General features: G+C 42.1%; 1 protein-coding gene across 1 annotated transcript in view; it reads right to left on the bottom strand.

The window, feature by feature from the left end:
* sema5ba (sema domain, seven thrombospondin repeats (type 1 and type 1-like), transmembrane domain (TM) and short cytoplasmic domain, (semaphorin) 5Ba) overlaps nucleotides 1-26,910 on the bottom strand; it is a 206,520-nt gene that overhangs the window by 4,027 nt on the left and 175,583 nt on the right. The window contains exons 13-22 of the mRNA XM_085374937.1: nucleotides 21,871-21,988; nucleotides 21,300-21,484; nucleotides 19,243-19,386; nucleotides 18,256-18,403; nucleotides 17,276-17,501; nucleotides 14,661-14,873; nucleotides 10,645-10,815; nucleotides 5,665-5,802; nucleotides 3,124-3,168; nucleotides 469-674 (exon numbers count right to left, since the gene is read on the bottom strand). Of these exons, the coding sequence (XP_085231063.1) occupies nucleotides 469-674; nucleotides 3,124-3,168; nucleotides 5,665-5,802; nucleotides 10,645-10,815; nucleotides 14,661-14,873; nucleotides 17,276-17,501; nucleotides 18,256-18,403; nucleotides 19,243-19,386; nucleotides 21,300-21,484; nucleotides 21,871-21,988 (1,594 nt within the window). The remainder of the gene's footprint in view (nucleotides 1-468; nucleotides 675-3,123; nucleotides 3,169-5,664; nucleotides 5,803-10,644; nucleotides 10,816-14,660; nucleotides 14,874-17,275; nucleotides 17,502-18,255; nucleotides 18,404-19,242; nucleotides 19,387-21,299; nucleotides 21,485-21,870; nucleotides 21,989-26,910) is intronic.

Here is a 26,910-nt window from a genome sequence, read left to right on the forward strand (position 1 = left end):
CAGAAACAGGAACAAGAAATGCAATAACAATATCCCAACTCAATCAGAGAGTAAAACAATTGAAGGATGCAAAATGTCACTAAAAGTCTACAGGCTTCTAAGGAAAACAGCTTCTTGACTTGCTGTAAATGTGAATGCACAGTAGACCGATAGTAGTGGGAGGTCGCAGGCTGACTAATGCTTTAGAAAGCTAATGAGCCCCATTCATAAGGGCTTGGTGCAGGTAGTAAAGCCATACAGACTCCGTATAGGAGCGAGAAGGAAGAGAAATTAACAGTAATTCATCTTCTGCGCGTACTGCACCATTGAGATAAATGAATGAATAAAAGCTCTAAATAAAACATGAATCACACCCACTGCCCTTGAATCCTTAATATTTACATTGTGTGCGTGTTTGTGTATTTGAATAACACCAAGTAAACAGCACTTTCATTTGTATTTCTGCATAATATTGTGTGCTTCACTTACCTTAAACTCCATTGGTGTGTACTTCTCATTCTTTGGCGTGGTATTGCCCTTGTAGTTGAGGTGGTTTGGGGTGGTGGGATGAATGATGGCAGACTCTTGAGAAGGCTTGTGGAAACGTTGACAGTACACATAGATCAGGAAAGATAGCAGCCCCGCCCCAAGGAAACAGGAAACACCAGTGGCAATTAGGTGGATGGAGGTAAATGCTGCAAAATAAAGATGACACACGGTGTTAGCAAAGCTTGAGTACATATTATTAGCTTGAAAAAGGACATTTTTCAACACCCATATTTACCATGTGTAATGCATTAAATTAACCCGTAAACTCTGAAATACCATGAAATAATTGCTCAGAAATTCACATTTTTTCAAACTAGAGTGTTCATTTACCTTGTTAAAAACTTCCCAAACTCATAAAGCCAAACCTGCTGCTTGGCTGCCATGGAAGGATCATCAGCTAATCCAGATAACCTGTGTCTTGCAGGCCATAAAAGCTGGCCCAGGTAAACTGCTCAGGTGCTCTCTTCCACTCCACCTGACTTTAACCTATTGGTGATCTGTTTCTTGGTTAGGTTATGTTTAATATATATATTTTAAATATTTAAGTAAACCTCTTGTGTGAAGGTGTGTGTCACCTACTTTGAACCAGTTTGTGGCAAATGGGGGCTCGTCCGGGATCTTTAGACCCATTGGTAAGATTGAACTTTGAGTCAGTGCTGACTTACTAACTTAGCTTTAGGTTTGCTAAATGCTTATGCAAGTTGAACTAAGTTCTGAGTACAGCTTAAAGTAGTAATGGTATTTAGCATTGTGAGGAGTATCTTAGGGAGTTCCACACAAGATAGAATTCTTTGGATCGGTTACAATAATTTAGGTATTCTGTGGTTGATGTTGGAAGAGAGTAGCAATAGCATAGTGCTTGGGTGTTAAACCCATGAATTTACAGTTTCATTGTGCTTTTGGTGAGTATAGCCACACAAGTCTCTGAGCCATGCATCTCTTTTGTAATGGTTCATCTCAATAGGAGACCAACCACGCTTTCTCTTTAGTGTGACAGCTTGTTGAAGACAATGTCTTGGGAGCATTTATCTGGTTTCCAGAAACTTGCTAGTTTGCTCTTTGGCACCGTTGTTTTTGGTGCATATGCATCTGTCTGAAGACTAGGGTTAAGATCAACTTGTATTAAAAAACTAGGACTAGGGAGCATAAACTCTGTGTCTAGTGCTTCACCAACATATTTGTCGTGTTGATTTGTGGCCTTACTGGACACATGGCTGGACCAGCCTTCTGGTGTAACTATCTGACAAAGTGTAACTGGTAAAATGTGTGAAGGGTAAGAGTTCCAAAGTTGAACTAGAATAGTGCTGTGAAATATTTAAACTTGGTAGTTTGGTCTGGTAGCTTTGTTGTAGACCCATTATCTGCTTTGCTTTGAGCTTTGTTGTAGCTTTGTTCCCCCTTTGTTGCCGTCTTGGCCATTTTGGTTAGTATTGACGTTTTTGCTTGGAGGAACCTTTTGGTGTGCTACTGTGGTTGACGCTCATACTTTAAATCCAGTGTTGTGTGGGGGGTGTATAGCTGCAGACTATATGGCAGCACTTGTGATGAGATCTGGTGCTCATTTAGGTACCAATGAGTAGACTTTCACTTGCTGTTAGGTTAACTGTTTCTTTTTCGTGTTGAACCTATTTGCAAAGATTTGCTTTCTGGGGCAGATACTACTTTCCCTTTCTGTATACCAGTTACACTATTAGAAATCTCCTGTAATTAGAACCCATTTTGCCTCGTATTCCTATAACCGCCAACATTCACTTTTACCTCCCACCACTTAATTTGTTCCTGTGGTAGGAAAATTGGATTTAGTAAGGGGGTGGATGTCAGCTCATTTGTGGGCCAGGTTGTGTGGAAGCCATTTTAATGTTGCCTTCTATTGTTGCTTTTTTGTTTTCTCGTTTCAGAATAATTTGCAGTGTCAACGCGGAATCGTGATTTTTAAGGAGGGTGATGTTAAGCCCCTCCCCCACTTATTAAAGCCCCGGTCTGCTGTTTTGCTGGCATGGGAGGATCGTCAGGTAACATAGGCCACCTGGGTCTTGCAGGATATAAAGGTTGGCCCAGGTGAACTAGTTAGTTGTGCAGGGAAATACTCGGACCATCCATCAGCAACCAAATCACTTAAATCACTGTTTTCCCCAATCAAATACTTCACAAGGTCATCTTTACTATGTCTTCATTCCTAAATGCACTGAGCTCCTGCCATGTGGTTGGTTGATTAGATATTTAAGTTAATGACCAGTTGAGGTGTACCCACTAAAGTTGCTCATAAGAATATAAAGCAAGACTGAAATACGACCGTCTAGGGTTCTTTTCCTGATGTATTTTGTTATCAGTGCAGTTAAAACATCTGTAGGACTTTTCTATCAGTAGGTATGAGGCCATTAAAAACATGAAACGAAAGAGTTGTCCTTCCTCCTCCTGACTGGCTGTTAGGAATTCTAACAGACTATAATAACACATATGGACATATAAATATATACAAATATAATGTATGAAAACACACATCATGGACAGACATCTGTGGAAACATACAGGGGGAAAGAAAAACCCTGAACATGCACAGGGAGATGAAGCGGAGGCAGCTGTTAATCCACTTACCTCCACAGTGTTGGTCCTTATCAAAACCAGATGCAGGGAGAATGACTGCAGAGAGGAGAGGAACACACAGTCAGACACACACATGCATGCACACACACACACACGCGCGCGCATTCCCTGGTGTAACAGCCTTCAGAACACAACAACAACTGGTTGCAACATCAGGGGAGTTGACACATGCTGAAAAAAGATGGTAAATGAAAAATTTTAATGTCTCCTCAATGATGCACAAACGGTCCATGGAGATTTTTTTGCTTTTAAAAATCAGGGTATTTCAAGAATTTCTAGAGGAAAATTGACTTGAGCGAGAAGCAACAGCCCCATTGAACTGAACCTGTCTAGATGCTGTGATAGAAACTAAGGGGCAGGACAAACATTTACAGGTACAGCACGACCTTTCTACCAGCTCCACTCTCATTGAGCTTCTTCAAAGGAAGAGGAGGAGCAGGAAGGCCTGTGGCTTTCAGTTGTTAAATATTGCAGTTCCTCATTGGACTGAATTTCTTTTAAATTTTCAACTTCTTCACAGCTGCCTCCCTTGTGCAAGTGACCTTAACAAATCCATCCTTCGCCTCATTGAAATCTGCAATAAAATTAGATGTGATTTGCTGTTGTGACAACCCATTAATATTAATCGCCTTCGTCTGGACTCATTAGGGATTCTTAGCCTGGAGAGGCCTATGCTGGCAGGCCATGAAAGATCATTTCAGGAGAAACTTTCTGAAATCGGCATCAGCAAAACAAGGTGTGCCGAGGCCAGTTGGGTCAGCTGCTAACTTATTGCATTCACATGGACTTAATTATGGTTAGTCAACATGAGCAAATGAGTTTTGTGCACAAAGAGGATGTCGACTACAAAGACACAAACAATATGTGCTTTTATTTATGGATATCTGTTTTAGGATGAAGACCGTGATGATGCTGATTCTGCGTACGTACAACCTGGACAAACAAACAAGTTATGGCTTTTGGAGCGAGCTGCCAGTGAAGATTTGGCAAATCAAAAATCTTGGCAAAATAAAATCCTGAAGTTGTGCCTCATATTAAGCTTGAGTAAACCCACAAATTGATGTCGAAGCACTAACATGATGGTGATACTGAAGATTGTTAGCCCTGGTTTTGGTTTGTGTAGTTGAGAATTGTTAGATAATAAACTGATCAGTTGCAGGGCAGAGTGCCAATATTATCATTTATCTAAAAGGGGACGTGGTATGCTTTTCTTATTTTATCTCATAAATGTGTATACTGTTGCTGTAGTAGATCACCAAAGCACAGAGGCCAAGTATACATAGGAAAAATCAGCATGACTGTAAACCATGCAAAGGTATTCTAATAACAGTCCAAGAATAAAAGTATGTAGTCGGAAATGAGCATAACAATTCTGAGACTTTCAGTCATGTCTAAGCAAAAGCTTTTGGCTGTAACACAGTTAGCATGCATACACTACACATCTTGGAGAGGTAACTCATTTTATCAACAGAAGAAAGCATGTCAGATGAATAACAGCAGCGCACTTAACAAAACCCCGAAAATAACATCAAAGCAGTGGAGAAACTTTAGAGATAAAGTCAAACGCAAAACAGGATGGAGAGCGATATATGTGAGAGGAGCCTTCCTTCTGCTCGAGAGACACTATTTGCAACCACACACACAACTGATCAACTAACTAATTACACGACTTCCATTCCATCTGCTCAGTTTGTAAATTATGACTTTTGTCTTCTCTAAAAAACATTAATAACTGCATAGACATGAGTAAGAGTAGCCCATATTACCAGTTGTTTCACACACCTGTTGGTACCAGTAGATCAAGCTGCAGTAGAAGACCTTTCAGGTTTGAGTGTGGGGTGGGCATTGTATTGATACAAGGACACCAAATATTGATATTCTGTTAAATGATTACCTTATTTAACAGAAGGGTTTGTCACAATGGGTCCAGTCATGTTTCACAAATCCCAGCACAGCTTAAAAATGACTTCCTACAACAGGTTCGTTTTTAAGTACAAGCATGAGCCACTTAGATATTTTGTCATTGAATACAAATAAGCCCTCTGACTATGACTTACATTTTTTCCCCACACTGACAACGCTTTCAGAGCACGTCAAAATGCTCCAAGTGTCTGAAAATATTGTCAGCCTCCTGGGGGTAACTATTAGTTGTGTTGTCAGTCAGTTTTGTTGCCATTAAAATGACACAAAATGTACAAAATCTGGAAAAACAAGAAACAGACAAGGCTGAGCCACTAGAACAGCTAGCTGTTTGTGTACCCTCGCTTTGCACATCAAAAATGTGTGCTTACAACTTCCCATAAAACAGCATCATGGAGTTTTTGTGACAAAGGCAAGCTAAAGCCATGATGGAATAAGTGAAAAGCAGCGTGTTTGGTGACATTCGAGGACACAAAATAAAATACAGGCTGCTCCCTCAAAATCAGAGAAAAAGGAATGACGCTCACAAGGAGCTCTTGAGAGGCCAACACTGAGCTCTGATGAGAATGTTGAAGGACGCTTCACGGTTACAGTATGCATCTGAGAGCTCACCGGGTATTTCATTGCAGTCTCTACGCTGAGTGCTGTTCCCCACACAGGGGGTGTTGCCCTGAGCACCACACACACGACTCCTCATCTGCAGGCCTGAGTCATCACAGGCCGACCACAGCGACCAGGCCATCCAGCCACCTAAACACAGGAAAAAAGAGCAATAAATAAAAACCCCAGCAACCACAAGGCCACATCAAGCTCACCCTCAGGCCTGGAAAGCAATGGGCCCACCCAAGCTGTAACCACCTGCGGGAACCTTTCACATTTCTGCACAGCCAAAAAAAGAAAAAGAAGAAAAAGAAAAAGACCCCAAACACACCAAAAGTGTTTGTGATGTAAACGGGATTGGAAGAGCAAACCAGAAGAGTTTGTTTAGTGCATAGCCGAGATGTTTGTCTCCCGAGCCAAGCTTTCGTGCTGTATCCCCGCAGCAGGCGACCGAGCAGTAAACAAAAGACTCCCACCAAAGAGGAAAGAGAAAATGCCCAACTTTCAACGCCTCCCTTTGAACCGTGCACTTGCTGCACTCTTTCGCTCCCTGTATTTAAAAGCACCAGAGTGGAGGGAGCACAGGCTACCACAAATGAAAACCTGATGAAAAGCTGGTTTGTTATTCAGCGTGCTCTCAAGTGTGCAGTTTTGGCAGAGAGAGCCTCAGTGGAGGCAGAAGGACAGGCCTTCTTTTACCTTTCCTATCAGGCGGACGCTCACCAACAAGCTGCTCTGCTCTCTGCTCCATTCGTTCTGCACAACCACCTAGACACATGAAACAAACTGACCAGCTCAAATGTGTGCAATAACCGTGCATCACTACAACCGGCTTTAATTGCTTCATTTATTCCCATTTATTTTTGTCACCCAGACGACCTGCGTGATCACACTGTAGAGTCGGAAAGAACAGCATCAGGCCTGCGGGCTGCTCGTTAGTATTCTGTCCTGACAGTCCTACCTGCTGTCCTCCATTACTGGTGGAGACTTTAATCAAATGACCTGCGACAGAGGCATCAAATATCCTCGAGACTGACAGCCAGCTTGCCTCTAATTACACATGCGGCGAGGTCAGCAGCACCAGGAAGACCCCAATAGATGACTGATGTTCGCCTGTCAATAAGCGAACAGATGAGGAGACAGATAGGGATCGAGAGAGACTGCCGGCAGCCTACTGGTGCGGGGTTAACAGAGATTGTTGGTCCGCATCAAACAGGAAAACAAGGAGGCTGATTAGCATCTTGGCAAAGAGGGGAAAAGACAGAAAGTCATTTACCTTTCTTTGTCTGTAATTACCGAGGAGGCTGACTGTAAGCGTTACCCTCCGTGTGAATGACAGTCGGACTGATTTAAAAGGAAAAGCATCTGGTTTTTTTTTTACATTTATGTTCATTAACATGCACTGTCCTAAATAAAAAAATAAAAAAATAAAATAAAGAAAGAACAGATGACAAATCACACGTTAGCGACAAAACAAGGCTGTTTGAAATGAAACCTTAGAATCAGAATCGGGATGAAACCTTATGAGTTCGGCAGGTGGACTTTTCCCCCCATCCTCCTGGATTAGCAGGCAGATCTCTCATGAATATTTCAATGTCCTTGTGGGAGCAGAGTAGAAGTAGACAGGGGGGGGGGGGGCTTGTTTTTATACATCTCACATATCATCACATGTGGGGAAAGCAAGGCTAACCTTCAAAGTAAAAGGGAAAAGAAGAATACTCAAACTTTTTTTTGTTCTTATTTAAGTCTTCTTCCCTTGTGTTTCTGTTATTTTAACTTTTAAGGTATGGATATGTTCTTAAACTAAATACATAAAACTTACCTGTAGTCATAGCTAGATTGTTTTATTTGTCCAGGTATTTAGGATGCCCGCCTCTTAGATGTTTTAACCTTAGCAATGAAACTGGACATAAGTCTGCGTAATCCACAAAGTTTGGCAGAACATCTGAATTTTACACGAGGCCACAGATCTGAAACAAAGGTGCAGCATGAACTGTTTTATATTCCACTTTCTTTTTGCTCTGTAAGGTCAGTTTAAAGTTAAGAGACTTAACGTAGTGCACCAATTGTTGTCTGGAAGCTATACCATACTCACCATCTTATCCTGGACAGACACTGTGTGATTTTTGGCCCATTTTGAGCCGATTTTTGAGTCGTGCGACCGTTTTGGCGATCGGCCCGATTTTGGCCTTCATCGTGCGTTGTGCATCGTGTAGTATACGTGGGGTAACGAGACGCGATTAACACCTCACGACCAGCTCCCGATCATCAATCGCTTGGTCGTGAGGGTGTCACCGCAGTTTCTCACACTGCGCACGCACAAACACAAATGTCAGCGAAAAAGACGGCGCAGCACGGCTGTGCAGCGTGTGATCTGGACACAAGCGATGGAGGCACAACTTGTAGAACTTTGGAAAGCTCATCCGAGCCTTTTCGATGTGGCCTCACAAAATTATCACGACCACAACAACCGTGAAAATAGTTGGATCTACATTACTGCTCAATCACAGCTGCCTGACCAATGTTTTTCATTAGCAATTTAGCAAAGTTGATGGTGGTGGTGTGTCTGTGTGAGTGAAAGCCAGAGGGAGAGCAAGCAACATTATTTCTGTTATAACCTTCATTTTATGGACGCACAGTGTGAGCACTCAGGTCGCATCAGAGCATCTGGTCGTATAGTGTGAGACCCTGCATCGTGACCTGCGAACTTCTAACCCCTGCGAGTCAATCGTGCAGTTTGAGCAGGAGCTGAATCGCGCGACTGGGAAAAAAAAAAAAAAAAAAAAAAATCGCACAGTGTCTGCCCAGCATTAGTCATAAATGCTAGATAAACACTGTATCACTTTTATTAAATACATTGAGAGAAGTAATTATTTGATCTCCTGTTGACTTTGTTCATTTTTTGAGCAAACTTACAATCATTTTAAAAAGAGAAATAACATAAACCAAACATCCAGAAAAAGCACATTACATAAAAGTTAGAAATTGAATGCAATAGTGTGTCATTAAGTGGCTTAGTACTTGCAGGAAAGCACAGCAGTAAGTCATTTCTTGTAGCTTGTCATCAGGTTTGCACACATCTCCTTTATATTTCTTGGTTACTGCTTGGCAACTCGAAACTTCAGCTCTTAATTGTTATCAATCAGTTATAACCTGTAGAAGCCAGAATGGGTGGGTTGCACTTATTTCACTGTGACACGCAAATCAATTTTCAATTGTTTGATTTTTTAATGTAATGTAGGTTTTCTTCATTTTGGTTGATATTCTATCTCTCCATTAAAATGAATGTGTTATCTAATACTATGTGCTTTAAGAGGCCTTTCTGCAGCTACCGTATTAATTCTCTGCTCACACTCTGCAGGTTCATTGATATGTTTGTTTTGTATGTTTTGTCCACCTAATATTTTTTTTGTCTTCAGTCTTGATAAAGAAAGAGAAAGTACTTGCTACAGTATTTAAAGATGGAGTGCTCCAGTCTAGAGAAAGTTAATTGATATTTGAACTCAGCAGCCAAAAACAAAGGTTTCATTGCACCTGCAGAAAAAACAAACAACCTCTATGAAGCTGAAATAAAGTGCCAGGTCCTCCAATGGCCACTAAGACTTTGTTAAAGGTTAAGTAAGGGGCATGACTGCAACTTACTCAACCTTTATTAGCAGGTGAGACAAAGCAAGCAGCTGTAGCTGGCAACTCTCCGCTACAGCTCGCACCACCACTAATTAAATTCACTGAACTGCAAATATTTAACATGTCTTTTGCAAAAAAAAAGAAAGAGGAAAAAAGAAGTAATAAATAAATCTGTGAATTACAGACTGTTCAAGATATATTACTTAGCACAAGGCAGCAGATGCCTGTATCTGTGCATTGTAAGGATACAGTTTATGGATGCAGTTTGCTAAGGAAACTTGCCAGCCTCAGATGATCACTTAGGAATCCACCTGCTGGTCTAAATAAGGCAACTAACTTTGGCCTTTGAAAACAACATGGCCAAAATGCTAATGTTTCAACATGCAACGTCCGCTAACCAATGGATGATGCTGTGATGGCTATATCTATCTACACCCCACATTGACAAATTCACGATAGAGTGTTATCTATTCACAACTGGCCTATCTTATCAAAAGGTAACAAAACACACATTAAAACATAAGACCTTATCAGACAAATAACATTAAAGAAGATGAATTCAGCAACCCTCCAAAATAAATGACCCTCCTCCTGCAGCTCTCCCTTTCCTGCTCTAACCCCGTTCTATCAGATTCATATTTAGTATTTTGCTCTCTGGAGAAGGACCAATGTGTAATCTTTCAGCTGGAAGCAGCACAAACATAATTCCATTCATCTCCACAGTGAGCAGAAGCAATGTTCTTTTCTAATGCACTGCTTGTATTCAGGTGTGTAGCAAAGTGAAGCTGTGTGAAAGAAAAGCCAGGAGAGGTGCATGGGCCTTTGTCAGGCATGCTTGAGGATGGTTTATGATCGAAACGAGACCAGTGGCAGCAGAACTATCAATAATGAGCCTCCTGAAATCTGGCCAAATAATACAACATGGCTAAAATCCACAGAGAATAGCGAAGAAAATATGTTGGTTCTGTAAAATCCATCTCATAAAGCTTTTTAAGTAATATTACACACATACTGTCTACACCTGGGCATTCAAAACCTCAGATTGATTAAATAAGATATCCATATGTACCACAACATCAGTGGATCTCTTTTCAAAGCTTTCTGGAGGGGTTGCCATGGTACTGCGAGTTCCAGCAGCACAGCAGGAAATGGCACGGTGGGAGGATGGGTTGTTTTCTGTTTATCTTCTCACATATCTAAGACCTGGTTTATTCATTAGGAAAAGATGAAAGAAGCAATTTAGCAAAGGGGACGACACAGAAATTACACGGTGTGGGAGATGATTGCCTGCCCGAAGGTGTGATAAAAGCACCTGAGCAGTGGTGACACGGCAGAACAAGACTTTGAATTTCTATGTGACCTTACCATCGCAAGGGTGTGTGTTGCATAGGGCTTCCTCGGTGTGTAGTCCTATGCAAATGTCTCCACCATTGGAAGGCGCGGGGCTGTTACAGGAGCGTGTCCGCTGGTAGTGCCCGCCACCGCAACCCACTGAGCACTGAGACCAGGACGACCAGCAGGACCAGGCACCGTTCACTGTAAGGCACATAAAGGAACGTGTCACATAATCACATACCGCTCTGACTGATATGATAATGTGCTGGCTGTAGATGCACACTGCACCAGTAATGACATTTTCTGAAGGCATACTGGGATTAATTTAGCTCAGTCTGAACACCACGGACATCTAATTAACGACGCCAAGAAGGGATCAGATATCACATCCTCCTACAGCGATAGTTAGGACTGCGATGCGTGACCAGCTGACATTGAATCCTTTACAAGAGACAAAGAGGTTGATATGCAACTTTGCAAATGAATATTAAATTTAGCATTTTCCCATTGTATATTACTCTGGTTAGCATTGATTGATGTTTTTAAAGTGACATTAGTGTGTGTGCTTTCAACAGCTATGGACTTGAGACTTAAAAACAGAATTCAGTTACAAGTTATCTGATTTTAAAAGCTGGTGTTTAAAGTGTTGCAGTGCGGTTTTGATGACTCAGAAAGATCTGGGCTTTTTGTCAGAGGCTATGTTCAGCTGCTCCCTTATTCACAAGGGGCTGTCACAGCAGGTAGGTCCACATATTTGATTTGGCAGCTTTTTTTCCCTCTACCAGATGCCCTTCCTGACGCAACTCCAAAGGGATTTGTGTCTTCTCCTAGGATTATACTAGGGATGTATCACTTGCACCTTTCAATTGCACCTGCCTGATGTAACCCCAGGCTATATGAAAAAACAAAATGTTTTAACCCCGATGTAAAGTTGCTTGTTGCACCAACTGCATATTCTTTTTGGGCATTTAAACCTTGTGCAAATGTTATTGCTAAATATAGCTAAGCCAAACAGAGCATTTACCCTACCTATTAGAGCCCAGCTGGTGGAGATGGGCTCAGGAAGACTAACAAATAGAGAAAAAAGAAAAAGAAATGGTGCTCCAACAAACACAATTTGTCCATGATGGCTTATGTTTGTGTTTCTTTTTCATATTACAGGCATCTATCATTCATTTCTGTCTTACTTTGAACTACTCTTGCACACACAGTCTGTGCCTGTGCTCTGCTGTCTTCCTGATCACATCATAGCCTACTTTGTCATTACTGTGTCCTGCATTATATTGATTTATTCTCCCCATAGGTGCCGTTAATGTTTCATTTGATCTAATCAGAAGAGGGTGACTGACTAACTGAATGGCTGGTTGACTGGCTGATGTCTGTCTGGCTGACTGATGGGGAAGAGCAGTGTTGCCAGGTAACATCACAGTGCTGCAGAAAATTCCATTAGCTGAGTGGATTAGTGTGACACCGAGTAAGGCAGGCTGTGAGCACTTAACTCTGACTAACTCTCACAGCCAGTCCCTGCTCTGCCTGACTAACTGGCTCTTTACCCGGCTGACTGGTTGAGCGTCTGACTCAGTGAGTTAGTGAACAACTCACTGACTTCCTGACTGGCAGTTTACAGTTTTTCTGACTCGTCCCACCTGTCTGCCTGTGCCCCTGCGTGGTTGACTTGCTGTGTTCATTTACATTCAGACATATGAAGTCAACCATGTGTTTGCCCGGCTCCCAAGACAAGACACTGACGTGAGTCAGAGTGAAAACTTTGAAACAAACAAACAAAAATAATTATGCCACGTCTGGTCACTCTGTTAATCAAAGACTTGATTACGAAAGTTGAGATCAAGCTGATATGTCAATTTTAAACACTTAAGACTTGCTTTGATAACTGACTTTTTCCATTTGATCTAATCAGTGTGTTGATTTAAAACTTTGATGGGATGAGTACGGAATGCCAATTAACCCGGAAACGTCAGGTGAAAGACCAAACAGGGCGTCAGTCGCCTTTAAGATGCACATTTCAAAATTATAGGTGACTTTCTTCTTGAGTGTGAGTTATTACATTCAAAATATTTTCAGAAAACTTGACCTCTAACCTCTGACATTGAGTTCAAGGTCACAGACATTCAAACTCATTCGATATTTTTATTAGCTCATCGATAGATGCATGGAGGTACGTCAGCCCATTCTTGAGTTATCACAGCAGCAGTGTCTACTAATGACCAAACATCAGCTACAAAACAAATCACTTTAAATGCGATGAGGGCTTAAGACTTGTTCTGGATTTTTAAATGGTTTGGACATGATCTTCCTTTTTTTTAAATTTGGTAAGGAATGGATGAGAGATGGATGAAAAGGCAAGCTGTCCAGGGTGGACTCCACCTCTCGCCCTATGACAGCTAGCTCCAATCCCCCACCCCCTTTCGTTGTATAAAAACAGCCATCACCTAGATGAGCAAATTTTAGTTTTTGATATCCAACATGACGCTGTATAAATTCTTAATTATCATTTGCTGCATCATGATGCTGCTGTATTATGCCTGTGTGTTATCTATCTATATCTTTGTTTTAACCTGAATCTAATATGATCACCTTAGAAGCCTTAACTACCTGCTGTTAAATCTTGTTTGGGAGAGAGCCAGTCAGAAGGAAGCTGACTTAAAGTGAATGAAACGGGAGGGAGTGAACTGAATGACTGCACCGAAGCCCAAGTAAGATAAATAAGGACTATTCTGAACAGTTGCTCATGCAGAACTACTTTAGTAGACCAGCTGGAGAGGAGCACAATAGGCCTCCTGTAAAAGCTTCCAACACTGAAAATATATTTGATGATTATTTTAATCCTAGAAACGCAAAATGTTTATTGTTTTATGCAAAATGAACTTATAACAATCATATAAAACTCATATCTGAATTAAAAATCTACTCACTGGATGGAAACACACACACTTGTGTTTCCAGTGCACACACTAACACCCTATTCATTTTAATCACCTCAGAGATCTATATTGCCTCCATCCCTCTCTCTAATTTAATCATCAATTACTATTTCGCACTCATTCTCTCTTTTGTCACTGGCCTTGTCCTTCTCACCTGTGTGTCTGCCAGGGACACGTGTGGTGAGACCGGCTGTAAACGTGACAGTAATGGCAAAAAGGCTCGCTCACCGGCTGCTTCCCAGTGCGAAGTAACCAAGGCTGCCTGTCCCAGGCTTCCTTAGGTTACATGTGTCAGATGCAAAGTTAACCGAGAAGGATTGTATTTGGATTCAACAACTGACATTCAAATACACAACAGGAATTTGATCAGCACTGCACCAACATATAATAAATCATTAATTCACAAGGTACCACTCATGAATATTTAAGTCGACACCCTTAAAGCTGAGTTCAGAACTTTATTCAAGAGTGCTTATTGTGTGTGTGTGTGTGTGTGTGTGTGTGTGTGTGTGTGTGTGTGTGTGTGTGTGTGTGTGTGTGTGTGTGTGTCCTCATTCTGTTTAATAAGTGTAGCCTGTCAATGCAGCAGAAGAGTTCTAGGTCAGCTGATTATGGTTTGATGAGGACTTTGAAATAGATAACTTCATTTGTCCAATAGTGCTTCCTGCACTGCTGAAGCTGCTGGTAACCATTAGCAAATGAAGCTAATGATCCACTCAGCAGTATTTTAGTACCCCCACTGACCTCCCTCCCTCCCTCGTTCTTTTTCCATCTTTTTCTCCGAGTGTGAAAGTGTGGATGTGTCGATTATCGACCCACGATATACTGAAGAGGTTAGCAACAGGACACCAACCGCCTTTATCCATCCTCGGTTTATCTTCAGTTTGTGATTACCTGCAATCAGGTTGTACTGGAACACCTGCTGGGATGCTACACGACATATTTGAGGATGTGTCATGTGTAATATATGAAGCAGCTAAAGTCCAAAACCTTTGAAAGGCCTTCAGTAAGCCTGCAGAACTATTGCTCAGGACCACAAATTACAAGACAGTCTTGCTGCTTGTGAGCAAAACGTAACAGGGTTTGTAGTGTATCTTCACTGACCTGGACATGCCTGGACATTACAGTCCTGATACTCCACAGGCGAGCCACGGCAGGCCACAGGGGCACTCTTCCCCTCTGGGCCAGAGCAGGTTCGCCGACGGGTGCGATAACCTTTTGCGCAGCTGTGTGAGCAGCTTGACCAGGTCTCCCATGATGACCAGCCTGTGCCCGATACTCTCACCACTGGAGTCTTGAGGAGTTCCTCGACAAGGGCTAAAGAGAGAAGAAAAATAGGGGTAAGAAAATGGAAATGAAGTTCCAGTTTAAAGAAATTTCTGCTGCGCTGTTAGATTGAGATCTTAAAGAATTTCACCAGACACACGAAGCATGAAAAGTCTTTGACTGAAAGTCAAACATTGTGTACATGACTTTGCCAGGAGGCATATTTCTTTCTCTTTTCCTTTCAGACTCGGTCTGTGTCTCTCATGCATCCTGCGATTTCCTGCTGTCAGTGTTTCATCAGTTTGTCAGAGTCGATGCGGCCCCCCCAGGAGGCTGACACGGAGAGACAGGTAATCGATTTAGGGAAGGGGGCATTAAAAAGCCACCAGTGGGGAGCAGTGGACTGTGGCCCTGTGCAACTCTCTGTGTGACGGTGTGTATGTGGGAGCACAGGACTGTGACTCCGTCACTAACAGCATGTAGGGGAGCTAACAGGAGGGCTGTTTCAGCATGTCACAACTCTCCTGGGAGAAATCTTTGCATGCTGCTGCCTTCTCACTTGTTCACAGAGAAGTAGGCCAATTTGTCTGAACTACAGTACTATGTGTGTACACATAAACAAAGATCCAAATATAGACAGAAATTGCTATCCTACTGGAATTTGAAAAACTATTAAATATATAAACAACACTGAAATTTGGCTTTTGATTATCTGCACATTTTCTTTTCTGTTGTCTCTTTTTAAATATCAGAGAGAGCTGAAAAAAGCAACATGCTTTCAGTGTTATAGGTTGAAAAACTATATAAAAACCTGTCAGGATACTGTTAATCATGTGATTTGAGAGGGGACTAGTGTCCTGCACCTCCTTTGGACTCGTATTTTCATGCTTTAGAGGCTCTAACAAGAGTAACAGGCCAATCACATTTAGTTTGAGATCAGATCTCGTAAAATATTTAAAGTAGCATAAAAATGAACAGAAGTCAGCATAGAAAGCTGGATGTCACGGTGCAATGGGTTAAGTAGAGCATTTTTACCTGGGAGAGCAGGTTTTAAATCCAAAAGTCAGCATTGACTTGCTTTAGTGTGTATGCCTGAGCTTGTGTGAGGGCCTTAGCACAGATAAGAGAGAAGGCAGGAGCAGGGATGTCTATTTTCATTGACGTTTTTACTGGTTAATCTATAGAGAACATTGATTTGTTCAGGCAGCTGAACCTAAAGGTGGAGATCGGAGCATTTGTTTTTATAGTGCTGCACCACTACAGAGCTTACAGTGCACAATATATGATTACAACTCATGGACATCATTACACAGAAACAGATGACACACAAATAAATAACAGAGTAATAGATAACCGTGTTATGTTCAGTTAAGTTATATAAGCGTGGATCGCTAGTTGTCACGTAACAGCCCTTTGAAGGCATCCCAGCGGCAGCAAAGGAGGAGAGATTGTGGTATATAGAAAAGAGATGGATTTTGAGCCTACACTTGATAATGTGAGAGCCCACCTCCCAAACCTGCAAAGGCAGCCTATTTCAAAGGAGGAGAGCTCGGTGAGCAAAGGCTCTATCCTGTAGCAAGCAACATCAGCGAGCGTAATCGACAGATTGGAGTACACACTGGAACAAAGCACTAAAGGTAGATTTGTGTGCCATTCGTGGACAGATTACTGAGTAGTGGTACTCAATAGAAGCCCAGGTTGTGAAGGGGTCAAATCCTCAGTGGGAATATATTGTTAAGTTTTGTGCAGAGAGCACAAAAAAAATCATTTACTTGACTGTTGTTACACGATTGGAGCTACTAGAAGAAAATCTGCTGCAAAATGCATACAGTAAAACTGCATGTTGAATGCCCTGCAATTGGTCCGTGATGGTAAACCCATTATCTGATAAGAGCTCATAGATGTTATATTTACATGGTCACTGTTTCACATTATTTTGGAAGACATAGCTGTTTCCATGTTTAATCTTTAAGAAAGTAAGAAATAGTTAAGTCCATTTCCCAGTCAAACATTATCATGAAAATAAGATAGATGGCAAAGTACTATGGACATGTCAACAAACCACAGAATGGCAGCAAAGGCTTACATGGCAATGATCCAGTATAAAAACGAATGCTATCAATTCAACAATTAATCAGTTTAAGATCTGATGGTGTTTTAACTTGTTGCAGAACAGCTACAAATAGTAAAAGCAAAAGCAGTTAATTTAAGCTATAAAAGTTATGTGACAAACCACAAGCCCCGAGCTGGGAAAAGGGTTGCTCCTCAGTGCCAGCGCTGAAGGAAAACAGCAATAGTCACTCTTAAAAATGTCTGCATTTAAAACTGAGTTGTGGAGCTACTTAGATATCATTGCCAGTATGTGAATTTTATTTGATGCTAGGTTTTCCTCTGAACCCAAGGTACTGTAAAATGTGACAATAAAACTCTAGAGACAACAATGGTTAACTTACTATCTGTCTCACAGGCCACTGTGCCATCGTTAGGACAGAAGCGCGTCTCCACCTTCTTCCGTCCAATCTGCAGCTCGTGAGGATCAGACAGGTGGGCCCTGCACATGTAGCGCATCCTCTGCTCTTGACGAGCTCCTCCCTGAGTGACATTGACGGGCATCCAGGGTGTCCAAGGTGTGTTCCTCTTCACCTCTGGACAAGCCTCCAGGTTACAGGCCTTGTACTCCTGAGAAAGAAGGCGGCAGAAGCTATGAGTTTGGTGGGGTTTGTTTCTTCCATTGTTTCTGCCTGTACAGACTGAAGCTAAAAAAGGTTATAAAAACAAAACACACATTACACTGTGTGCATGGGTGCACTGAAAAACTGACACGGAAATGAAAATTGTTCCTCTTCTTTCTGTGAAAACTAAACTGCAGGTGCTTCCCAAAAAACTGTGGAGATGGAACAATTACCTTTTATTTTTCACACAAAATAAGGAAAATCAGGAATGTTACTGATTTCTTTTGTGAATAAAAAGGGAAGACAAACTGGTTTTCTTCCCAGTTAGGAGGACTTGCCTTGCCCTACCTCTATAATAATGTTATTCCACAGAAAGTTTTCATTAATGTATAACATTTAATAACTCATAAACCACTGTAAAAACAAAAAAAAAATCATACATTTATATAGCAGATACATAGTGAAAAAACAGGAATGTGAACGGGTTCTTTTTCAATAGTAAAAGCTGTAAAACCTTTGAAAATACGTTAAAAGTTTGAAATCTGTGCACATTCCTAAAGCCGTCCAGCGGGCTTGACTGGAGTCTTTGCTGGATCGATTGTAGGCCCTGGGCCTTATGTTTGACACCCCTGATTTATTCCACTGCTCTCTTAAAAATATCAGATTGTGCAGCTGTATAAAATGTAGTTTTTAAATTATTGGTTCCATTATTGTTTTGTGTTATGTGAGCAGATATTTATGTGAGTGCGTGCGTTTCCTACCAATGCACATCCTGGGCAGCTGTTGCCATTCTCGCAAGTGCGGACCCTGGAGTGGACACCTCCACCGCACTCGGTGCTGCACTTTGTCCAGGAGCCCCACGGGGTCCAGAAGATAGGCTGGGGACAGGACACCCCTTCATTGCAGAACCTGTGAAGATGGCAGCGACAGCAGGATGAGGTGTGGAAGTGACTAAAATTCAAGTCAGAACTACAGACTTAGAGACTACACTTTTGCACTCAAAAGACAGAAAACTGAAATTCAGCATTTTTTTTCACGACATTAATATCTATACTTTTAACCTATGAAGGAGCTTCTGTTGTGGAGTGCAGTATGTCGTGGTTTATATGATGAAAACAATTTGAAAACTCTAAACATCATTTAATGGCTGTTAAATCACTGTGAATTTTACCACAGAAATTAGTTAACACAACAGAAAACATCTCTCAGCTTCATGTATTTTGGAACTGGGTTTTCTCCAGACCTGGAATGTGAATGTTCCAGTCTCTAAAGCACTTTGAGTCAACTTCTGTTGTTTAAATGTGCTATAGGCTATAATAACACATTGTGACAGTCGGCACAATACATTTTTCATGGTACATGTTTGAGGTATATTTTTTCATTTTGAAAAAATAAAAATTTAACACAATTCATTGGACCTTCGAGGATAGAAACAAAGTATCGATCCTATTGTGCTAGAATCAATCCGATGCCAGCGATTGAGTTGATACTATCAATTTTTGGATCAATCTGCCCACCTCTATTCATTGGCATACGTATAAAAGTCTGATAAGGCAAGTCAATGAATACAACCAAATTCTAACTTCAACGCTGTTCCAAAGCTGGGCCATGAGGAGAGCAAACGCCTGATCACAGCGAGGACTTAAGAGTCCACTGATGTACCCTGGCACCTGGCTGCGTAAAGCCTTGTAAATCACGAGTAATGAGGAGCATGAACTGTTGTCGCTGAGAAACAAAGAGAGAGGTACCTTTCATCCCTGCTAGGCCCGACACACACACGGCCACCGTGGCGAGGTGAGGGGTTGTTACAAGAACGCTGGCGCAGCTCGAAGCCTGTACCGCAGGTTGTGCTACACTGTCCCCATGACGACCAGGGTGTCCAGCCTCCATTTCTATGAAAGAAAAATATTAGCAACAACAACTTCTCTATAATTATTCCCTGCTGCTTTTAGCATTATTCTTGTATATAACATTCTTTAATGCTATAGTTTAAAAAAAAAGCCTTTTAGCTATAACTGCCTAATCAGTGCTCTTATTCTGACTTCCTGCAAATAAAAATACAAACACACAAAGACAGCTCATTCTGACTGGGGAACATTCATTCAATTTGCTTAAGTGCTTTGTTCCTGGGTCTCACTCGTCATGATTTAATTGGCACTTTTTGCAAAAGCACAATTCAATTGCGACACCAAGGATTAAATCTGGCGTGACTATCCAGCGGGATGAAAGTTCCTGAGCTCTTTGTCTTGACTCAGTTCTCTGTAACACTGATTAGCCAATTCCCCCGAAGACAGCGGTAGTAAGAGATGTCACAAGGAGAATGTGGATGTCACCTACACTTTCTAAAAAGATTCATCACTTTCATGATCTTTCTTATGTTCTGTCAGAGTAGGAATTGCACCCCGAGGTGGCTGCTTCAAAAGTCACTCAGGACATTCCTGCTACAATAGCAGAGTTTAAGTAAAGGCATTAGAGTTCGTCTGATCGTTGGCCCAGCTCATTAGCAAAAGGAATAATTTCAACCTGGCAGTGTCCGTTGGACTCATCCAGCATACATTAACTCCCAGAGAGGAGCTCTATCTGACAGAGTGACACAAGAAATGCAAAAATGAAATAAATTTTAGTAAAATACTGAAATAAAAGGAAAAAGGAGTCCAGCTGAAGTAACGCTATAGTTTAGCTATCAGCAAAATGTAATGAAGGAAACTTGCAGCAGAGAAATCCATCTGGAGCATCCTTAGATGCTACACAGAGCTTTGCAGAGCACCTTTTTCATGTTCCAGCTGTGTACTGTCTCCTTGGGGCAGTGTCAAAAATATGTGGCAGCAGTAATGTGGCTACTTATGATTGTTTTGTTGCTGGTCCTTTAGGGTAGCCCCTACTGTGGAGAAGACAGTGGTCTTAATAGACAAACACTTCTCTGAAGTGAAGTGACACACAAACCGTGTGGAACTGTTACAGTGTGGTTAGCTTTCATGCTTCTTCCTCTTCATGCTGAGCTCCTGAGATCTTTCCTTTCCTCCTAAAGCCAGCTTATCAACCAATCAGCATTTCTATAACTATTTATAGTCTAATCAACATTAGGTTGTGTTGTTAGGCCTCAGTCACGCAGTCTTAATAGCATGTTGAGACCTGTTGGCAACCACCGGTCAACACCACCTTGTGATTAGTTTGGTCACTAGCTGGTTGCCGTAGTCACCAGCAGTTAACTTTGAAGACACGCGTGGCAGTAAAACTAACATTTGTGCCTCTTCTAGCGTGTAGCTAACAGTGGTAAGGAACAACTTTTACTTTGTTTTCTGTTTCCGGTTCATGTTGCACTTTTTACCAAAGCTTGAAGAGTAAATTTGAGCATTTGCAGAAAAAGTGGTCTCATCCACATGCAGACTACAGCGAACACGGCAATCAAAACAACTCCATGAAGGTTTTTGTGCAGCACCTGCTTTCTGATTGATTGGATCTAGTTATAACCACCAGCTTGCAGAAGACACTTACCAATGGGTAGAAATAAACATTTATTGAATCCAGGTTGCCAGGGGGTCACCAACTGGTCTCAAGGCCTGTGTGCTTTATGTTTTTGGAAAACAGCACACAAGTGTACCTTAGTAGCCTTTGTATTGGTTGAATTTGCCTCTCTTTACACTTACAGCCAATTGAGAATCACAGTTCAGCAAATAGACTAGCCTTTCATCCACCTGGAGAAATCCGCGCAGTGGGACAGGAAGAACCCACACTGCATTACTGTGCACTCAAAAACTAGTGTGAAAAATAGAAAATCACTCTTTTCAGATATTTTCTTTTCTACCTTGAACAGTTTGACACCTCGATGGTGGGGCCCTCGCAGTTTTTGCCTCCACACCGAGGGGCAGGACTGTCACAAGATCTGGAGCGACACAAACAGGAGCTCACACCATCAACAACATCATCATTGTTGCAGGGTTGCCACGGTGCCCAGGGCCCGAAGCCGCCGTCGATGGTCTGGTTCCGCAGCTGGAAAACACACATCGGTCATAAGTCACAGGAAGCAGACAGGCCCTGCTTACCAAAATAAAGACGAGACTGTTTTTAGAGGAGTAAATGGAAATAAAAGCACTACTATTCACTTCCTTCTGCCAACTTAAACTTAAATCCCTTTGATTTCTGTTGTTTAAGCTTAGTCAAATTCACCTTCTTTTCTTCCTCTGCTTTATCCTATAACCTGCACTTGAGCCAGCTCTTTTACCGGACACATGAATGGTATCATCCACTATTGAATGTGAAAAAAAAGATGACATTAACAAAGCGCCTGCAGTACGTCTTACACCCCCGCTGTAAGAAGAAGTCAGGCGCCCTTGGCCTTTTCTTACAGGAAAACGAGGCCGTGATGTCACTCTTACCGGACAAACGGTGATGTTCTGCTTCCACTGGCTCATGTTAGAACTGTCCTCCAACGTGGTGCATCTGCGCTGCCTAAAGTCCCAGCCGCAGTAAGGGTCCCTCGCCTCCAAGCACAGTCTGCGCGGAGAGGAGAGGAAGAAGGAGTTTTCAGCACAGTGAATAACTGTATGGATAAATGGCCTGTATTTGTATAGCGCTTTACTTAGTCCCTATGGACCCCAAAGTGCTTTACACATCCAGTCATCCACCCATTCACACGCTGGTGATGGCAGCTACATTGTAGCCACAGCCACGCGCACTGACAGAGGCGAGGCTGCCGGACACTGGCGCCACCGGGCCCTCTGACCACCACCAGTAGGCAACGGGTGACAAGTGAAGTGTCTTGCCCAAGGACACAACGAGCGAGACTGTCCAAGCCGGGGCTCGAACCGGCAACCTTCCGATTACAAGGAATTAAAATCCATTTTACATATGTAATCTGATTAAATAGAATATTGCATTTTTTATACACTGAGTGCAGAAGTTTTCATTTGTTTCTTTTCTTTAATAAAATGTATGGAGAGGTCAAATAAACAAACCACTAAAAACCACCAGAAACAAAAAAAGTTCATTAATGAAAGTCCTCTGTTAAACTGCAGCAAGTAGCACACGTGCATTTTAAGGAAAGACTGCGTCGATCAGAGTTTTTGATGCAGTGTCTCTCCCTCTGCTCAAATACTAACATGAAACATCACCCAAACAGTGATTAAATATTTGCAAGCTCCCCCAGTAAAACAGAGGCTTAATGACAGCTAATTAAATCTAAAGCTGTTAATGACGAGGCTTAGCTGCCAGAGCTGATCTGGATGCCTCAGGAAGACAGAATAAAGGCATCAACTGAGTAACTCCTCTCTCTCAAAAGGCGCCCCTTCACTTTCAGCATCCCTCGCTATCCCCCTTCTGCTTCTCTTTTTCAGCTACGGTCCTTCCCTCTAATCGTACTCCTTCTCTTTTGCGATTTTCCTTAATTGCAGCGCTGGAGATTCTCTCGCTCCTGTCTTTCAATTCTGCTGAAAGGAAAGATTCTTGTTGCTTTCCCCCCCTGTTTTCCTGGCACAGGCACGCATGGTTTATTTGAAGAGCCCTGTAGTGTTTTAGCTGAGAGGTTGAGGAATGTCCAAGTGTTGATACAGCTCTCTGTGAACGGGCCCTGAGCTCAGCGATGAACTCGAGGTCGGTTTGGTTCCATAAAGATATTACTGCTTCGTCAGCAAATCAGAGGTGACCCCGGCAGACAAACAAAACGAGCGAGGGGGAGTGGCAGCAGCGTTCCTCTGGTGATCTGTGGCACAGCTAGCCGGGGAAAGGACGACCTTTACTTTGCGACCACTGACTGGTAACCTTTGTGTGTGTCGTTTTAATTAAGCGGCTCTATTACACTGGATGCAATCTCCGATACCGACGAAACGATAATCGTAATGAGGTCGGCAACAAAGTCACAGTTCACTGAACTTAATAGATCATTTGAAAGGGGGGGAGGGAGGAGCTGGATGCCATTTTGGCTCAAGGGTGACCACACCGTGTCTGGAGTGACTTTGACGGGTGGCTTTGCGTCGTCACCACGGCTGAAGAATTCTCATTTGGTTTTCTGATTAGCCAACTTCCCTCCAGCACACACACCACTGCAGAGATCAGCTGAGCGGAACAATTAATAAGTGTGCATTTCATGGAGAATAAATGTCGTACGAAAAGGAAGCGGCGGTAGCGATTTAAAGCCTAATTACCTGTGGGTAATATGTGCCGGGAGGCAGGCTGGGAGGATTCTGACCTCAGGGAAAGACATTCGGTGGTGGATTCACCCGGTTTGCATTGATTTAGGGACATGAATGAATGCAACTCATAGTATGAGCTATTTTGAAGACTGGAACAACTGGAAAGCTGATCCTGACAAATTGGCTGACAAACTGAAGTGCAGATGTGAGAGGGTTAATACATCTTTTGAATTTATCACTCCATCACAAACGTGAATTACACCGTTCTGGGTAAGAAGGTGCAGCTTTCCCCTGTTTTGAGTTTCGTCAATGTAGATGCAAGATAGGCAAACTTTTATAAACCTAAATTAATATTTTAGACAACAGCATAATTCCAATTTTGAGGCAACAGGTTGGCGAATGTTCCAACCAACAGCACCGTGTCTACAAAGACACGACCTTATAATGTATTTGTAGTACAATAAAAAAAAGACAAAATCAGTGGTTGACCTCATGGGGCAGATTTACTAAAGAGGGCTGCAATAAGAGCTGTATGGGTGACCAGTGCAGATGGGTGTCTATCAATAACAGGATTGCAAACAAACAGATGTGAGGGTTCAATGAGACTTCCAGCAGCGTAGGTGCAATTTGCTTTTTGTGACAAACATAAAATAAGAGAACTTTCTATGATGTGTTTATTCAGTTCAATATAATTTTATTTATATAGCACAAATTCACAACAGCTGCTTCAAGGCAGAACCAGAGGTTATGTCAGGAAGGTAAATGTGTGTAAAACACTTTACTGCTCACAGAAGAGATCACAGCACTGTAGGCATTATACTGTCGGGGGCCCTGGGTCTTGGTCCTTGGTGTTTCTCTGTGCATGCTTTTTGCAATTCTTTTTGGTTTTGAGGATCACTCGTATTTAAGTTTAGGGTTTTTTGTAATATTAGCGAGGCTGCTATTTTCCTTTATGTCATTTATTACATCCTCTCAAGCTGTTTCTTTTTAGCACCTTTGACATTTACAGCGTTTTGTTTCCCAACGTTTTTGTCAGATGTTGCTGCCATCAAATTCTAAATGAGGTAATCTTTTTCATGAAACGGTATGTCTCAGATGTTCTACTGAGAATAAAATATGAATTTATGAGATTTGCAAATCATTGCATCCAATTTTTATTTGCAGTTTGTACAGCATCTCTGCTGTTTTTGGTTTTAGCCTTGTACCTGTGAAAATCCATCCAAACAAGTGGAGGATGAACATTAGAAATCGCAGTAAGGAGGGATGTGAATAACTGCTGTTCAGTGGTAAATAGGTATGACAGCTAAAGTGGTATGTTGCTCAACATAGTCTGAATCTTTAACAAAATGGGTTTAAAAGATGTTTTTATTAAAAAATCTGACTGCTTTTTATTTTTCGTATATTAATAGGATGGCTAAAACTCTTGTGTCCCATCCTTTCTTTCCACCACATCCCAGTTTTAATACTAGTCAAGGGAGAAAAAGACAGTGTGCCAGACCATTTAGCTCCCTCTCTGACCTTTTCTACAGCTGCATAACACACCAGCCAAAAACTCGCAGTGCTATTCTGCCTTGACGGCTGACTATTTTTTAAAAACAGCACCACTGTAAAAGTTAATTAGAGGCAGTGTGGATGGAGCGAGGGCTGTGTGATGGGAGCAGAAAAGCTAATTCCTCAAGCAAGTGCAAAGGAATGTCAGCCAGAACAGGAGGCTGATCCTGCAGATACGGAGAAGTGTGAGGCCTCTGAAAATGGCACAAAGTGTGTGCGTATCTTAATTTGTGTAAGTGTGCACATAAGCAAGCGTGCTTACTCATGAGCACTTCATCTTCGTACACCACGAGGGCGTGTCTTTGTGCTGTATGTGTGAGTGAATCGTTTGAGAAGTCTGCAGGGTACTGGCTGATATTTAATTCAGCAGCATGCATGCCCAGTGGCACACTATATCAAAACAGAGAAGCTATGGAACACGGCCTGTTAAATTTTAAACATACTGAGCAGCAAAACTCAGCAGCGCATATAACAATAAGTCCGGACAACTGGCATCAGAAGATAAATCTCCTGCATTCTGTCGGGGTGTAATTGGCATTTTAAATCGTTTGTGAATGCAGTAAAAACCAGTGTCTCCTTTTATTATTGGACCTTTAACAACCAGACGTAAAAACAATAGTGCACCTCGCCTTTAATAGCAGGCTGTCAGTGTATAATTGCAAATATGATCACCAGAACTGATAAATTATGGATTGCATTCAGCCATTATTAGAGGTCACGCTGACACTCGGAGAAAACGTTAGCAAAGGCTGTCTGGAGGGCCTGACTCATTTAACATATGTTGGCATACGGCAGCCTCTCCATCTCTCCATATGAGCTATGCCATTTCTTTTCAAACATCCACTCTTAGGAGACCACTGCTGTCAAGGCACTCTTCATCCTCTCTCCAGGGGGAGCGAGCCTGTCCCCAGGGATTCTTACCCCCGCCTGCTGTGCTGGGCTGAGCTGGCTATTTAAGAAGTCTGCTCATGATGAATCGGAAACAGAGAGAACTCCTGCTAGCACTCAGCGCTAATACATCCAATTAGGCCCAGTTGGAGCCAGGCTGAAGACTGATGGTGCCGTGTCCAAAAAAACTCAAGAAAACAAAAGTGAGATGGCTGTCTGCCAAAAAAAGAAAAACCTTGCTGTCCTCTATGTACATTTTTTGGCCCCGGTGGATAAAAAGTAGCTGCATCATCACAGAGACACAATGGGGCGGCAGAGACAGGCTACACGACAAGGAGAGATCCAGGATAAGAAATTATATTAAAACGGCTGAAAGAGTGGAGAGGAGAAGATATGAGACACAAAGACGACACAGAAATGGGCAATATGAATATGGACAAAAATAACCAAGAGGTGAAAGCTCTTGTTTGTTTGACAACATTTTATCAACCCAGTCAGCCTTTTTGATGGAGTTGTAAATCTATAATCCATCCCATCTATACTGGCCCATCCAATCCAATTTTATACTTGGCAGGTCAAACATCCATCACAATGCAGACAAGCAACCTCTACCTAGGACTCTTGGAGCTATTCTTAAAATTTTCTTTGGACACAGAGAAGAAAACCTTGATAGAGGATGCGCGTACAAAATCCAGGAACCAAAGCTCCCATTACAGAATGTTCTAACCCAGCACTCCCCAACCTTTTATGTGCTACGGACTGGTTTAATGTCAGATGATATTTTCACGGACCGGCCTTTAAGGTGTTGCAGATAAATACAATAAAATAAAATGACACGGCCGAGACAAA

Source organism: Diplotaxodon limnothrissa, linkage group LG16 (assembly GCF_057381915.1).
Source record: "Diplotaxodon limnothrissa isolate DT_005_m linkage group LG16, D_limnothrissa_male_GT1.1, whole genome shotgun sequence".
Lineage (NCBI taxonomy): Eukaryota > Metazoa > Chordata > Actinopteri > Cichliformes > Cichlidae > Diplotaxodon > Diplotaxodon limnothrissa.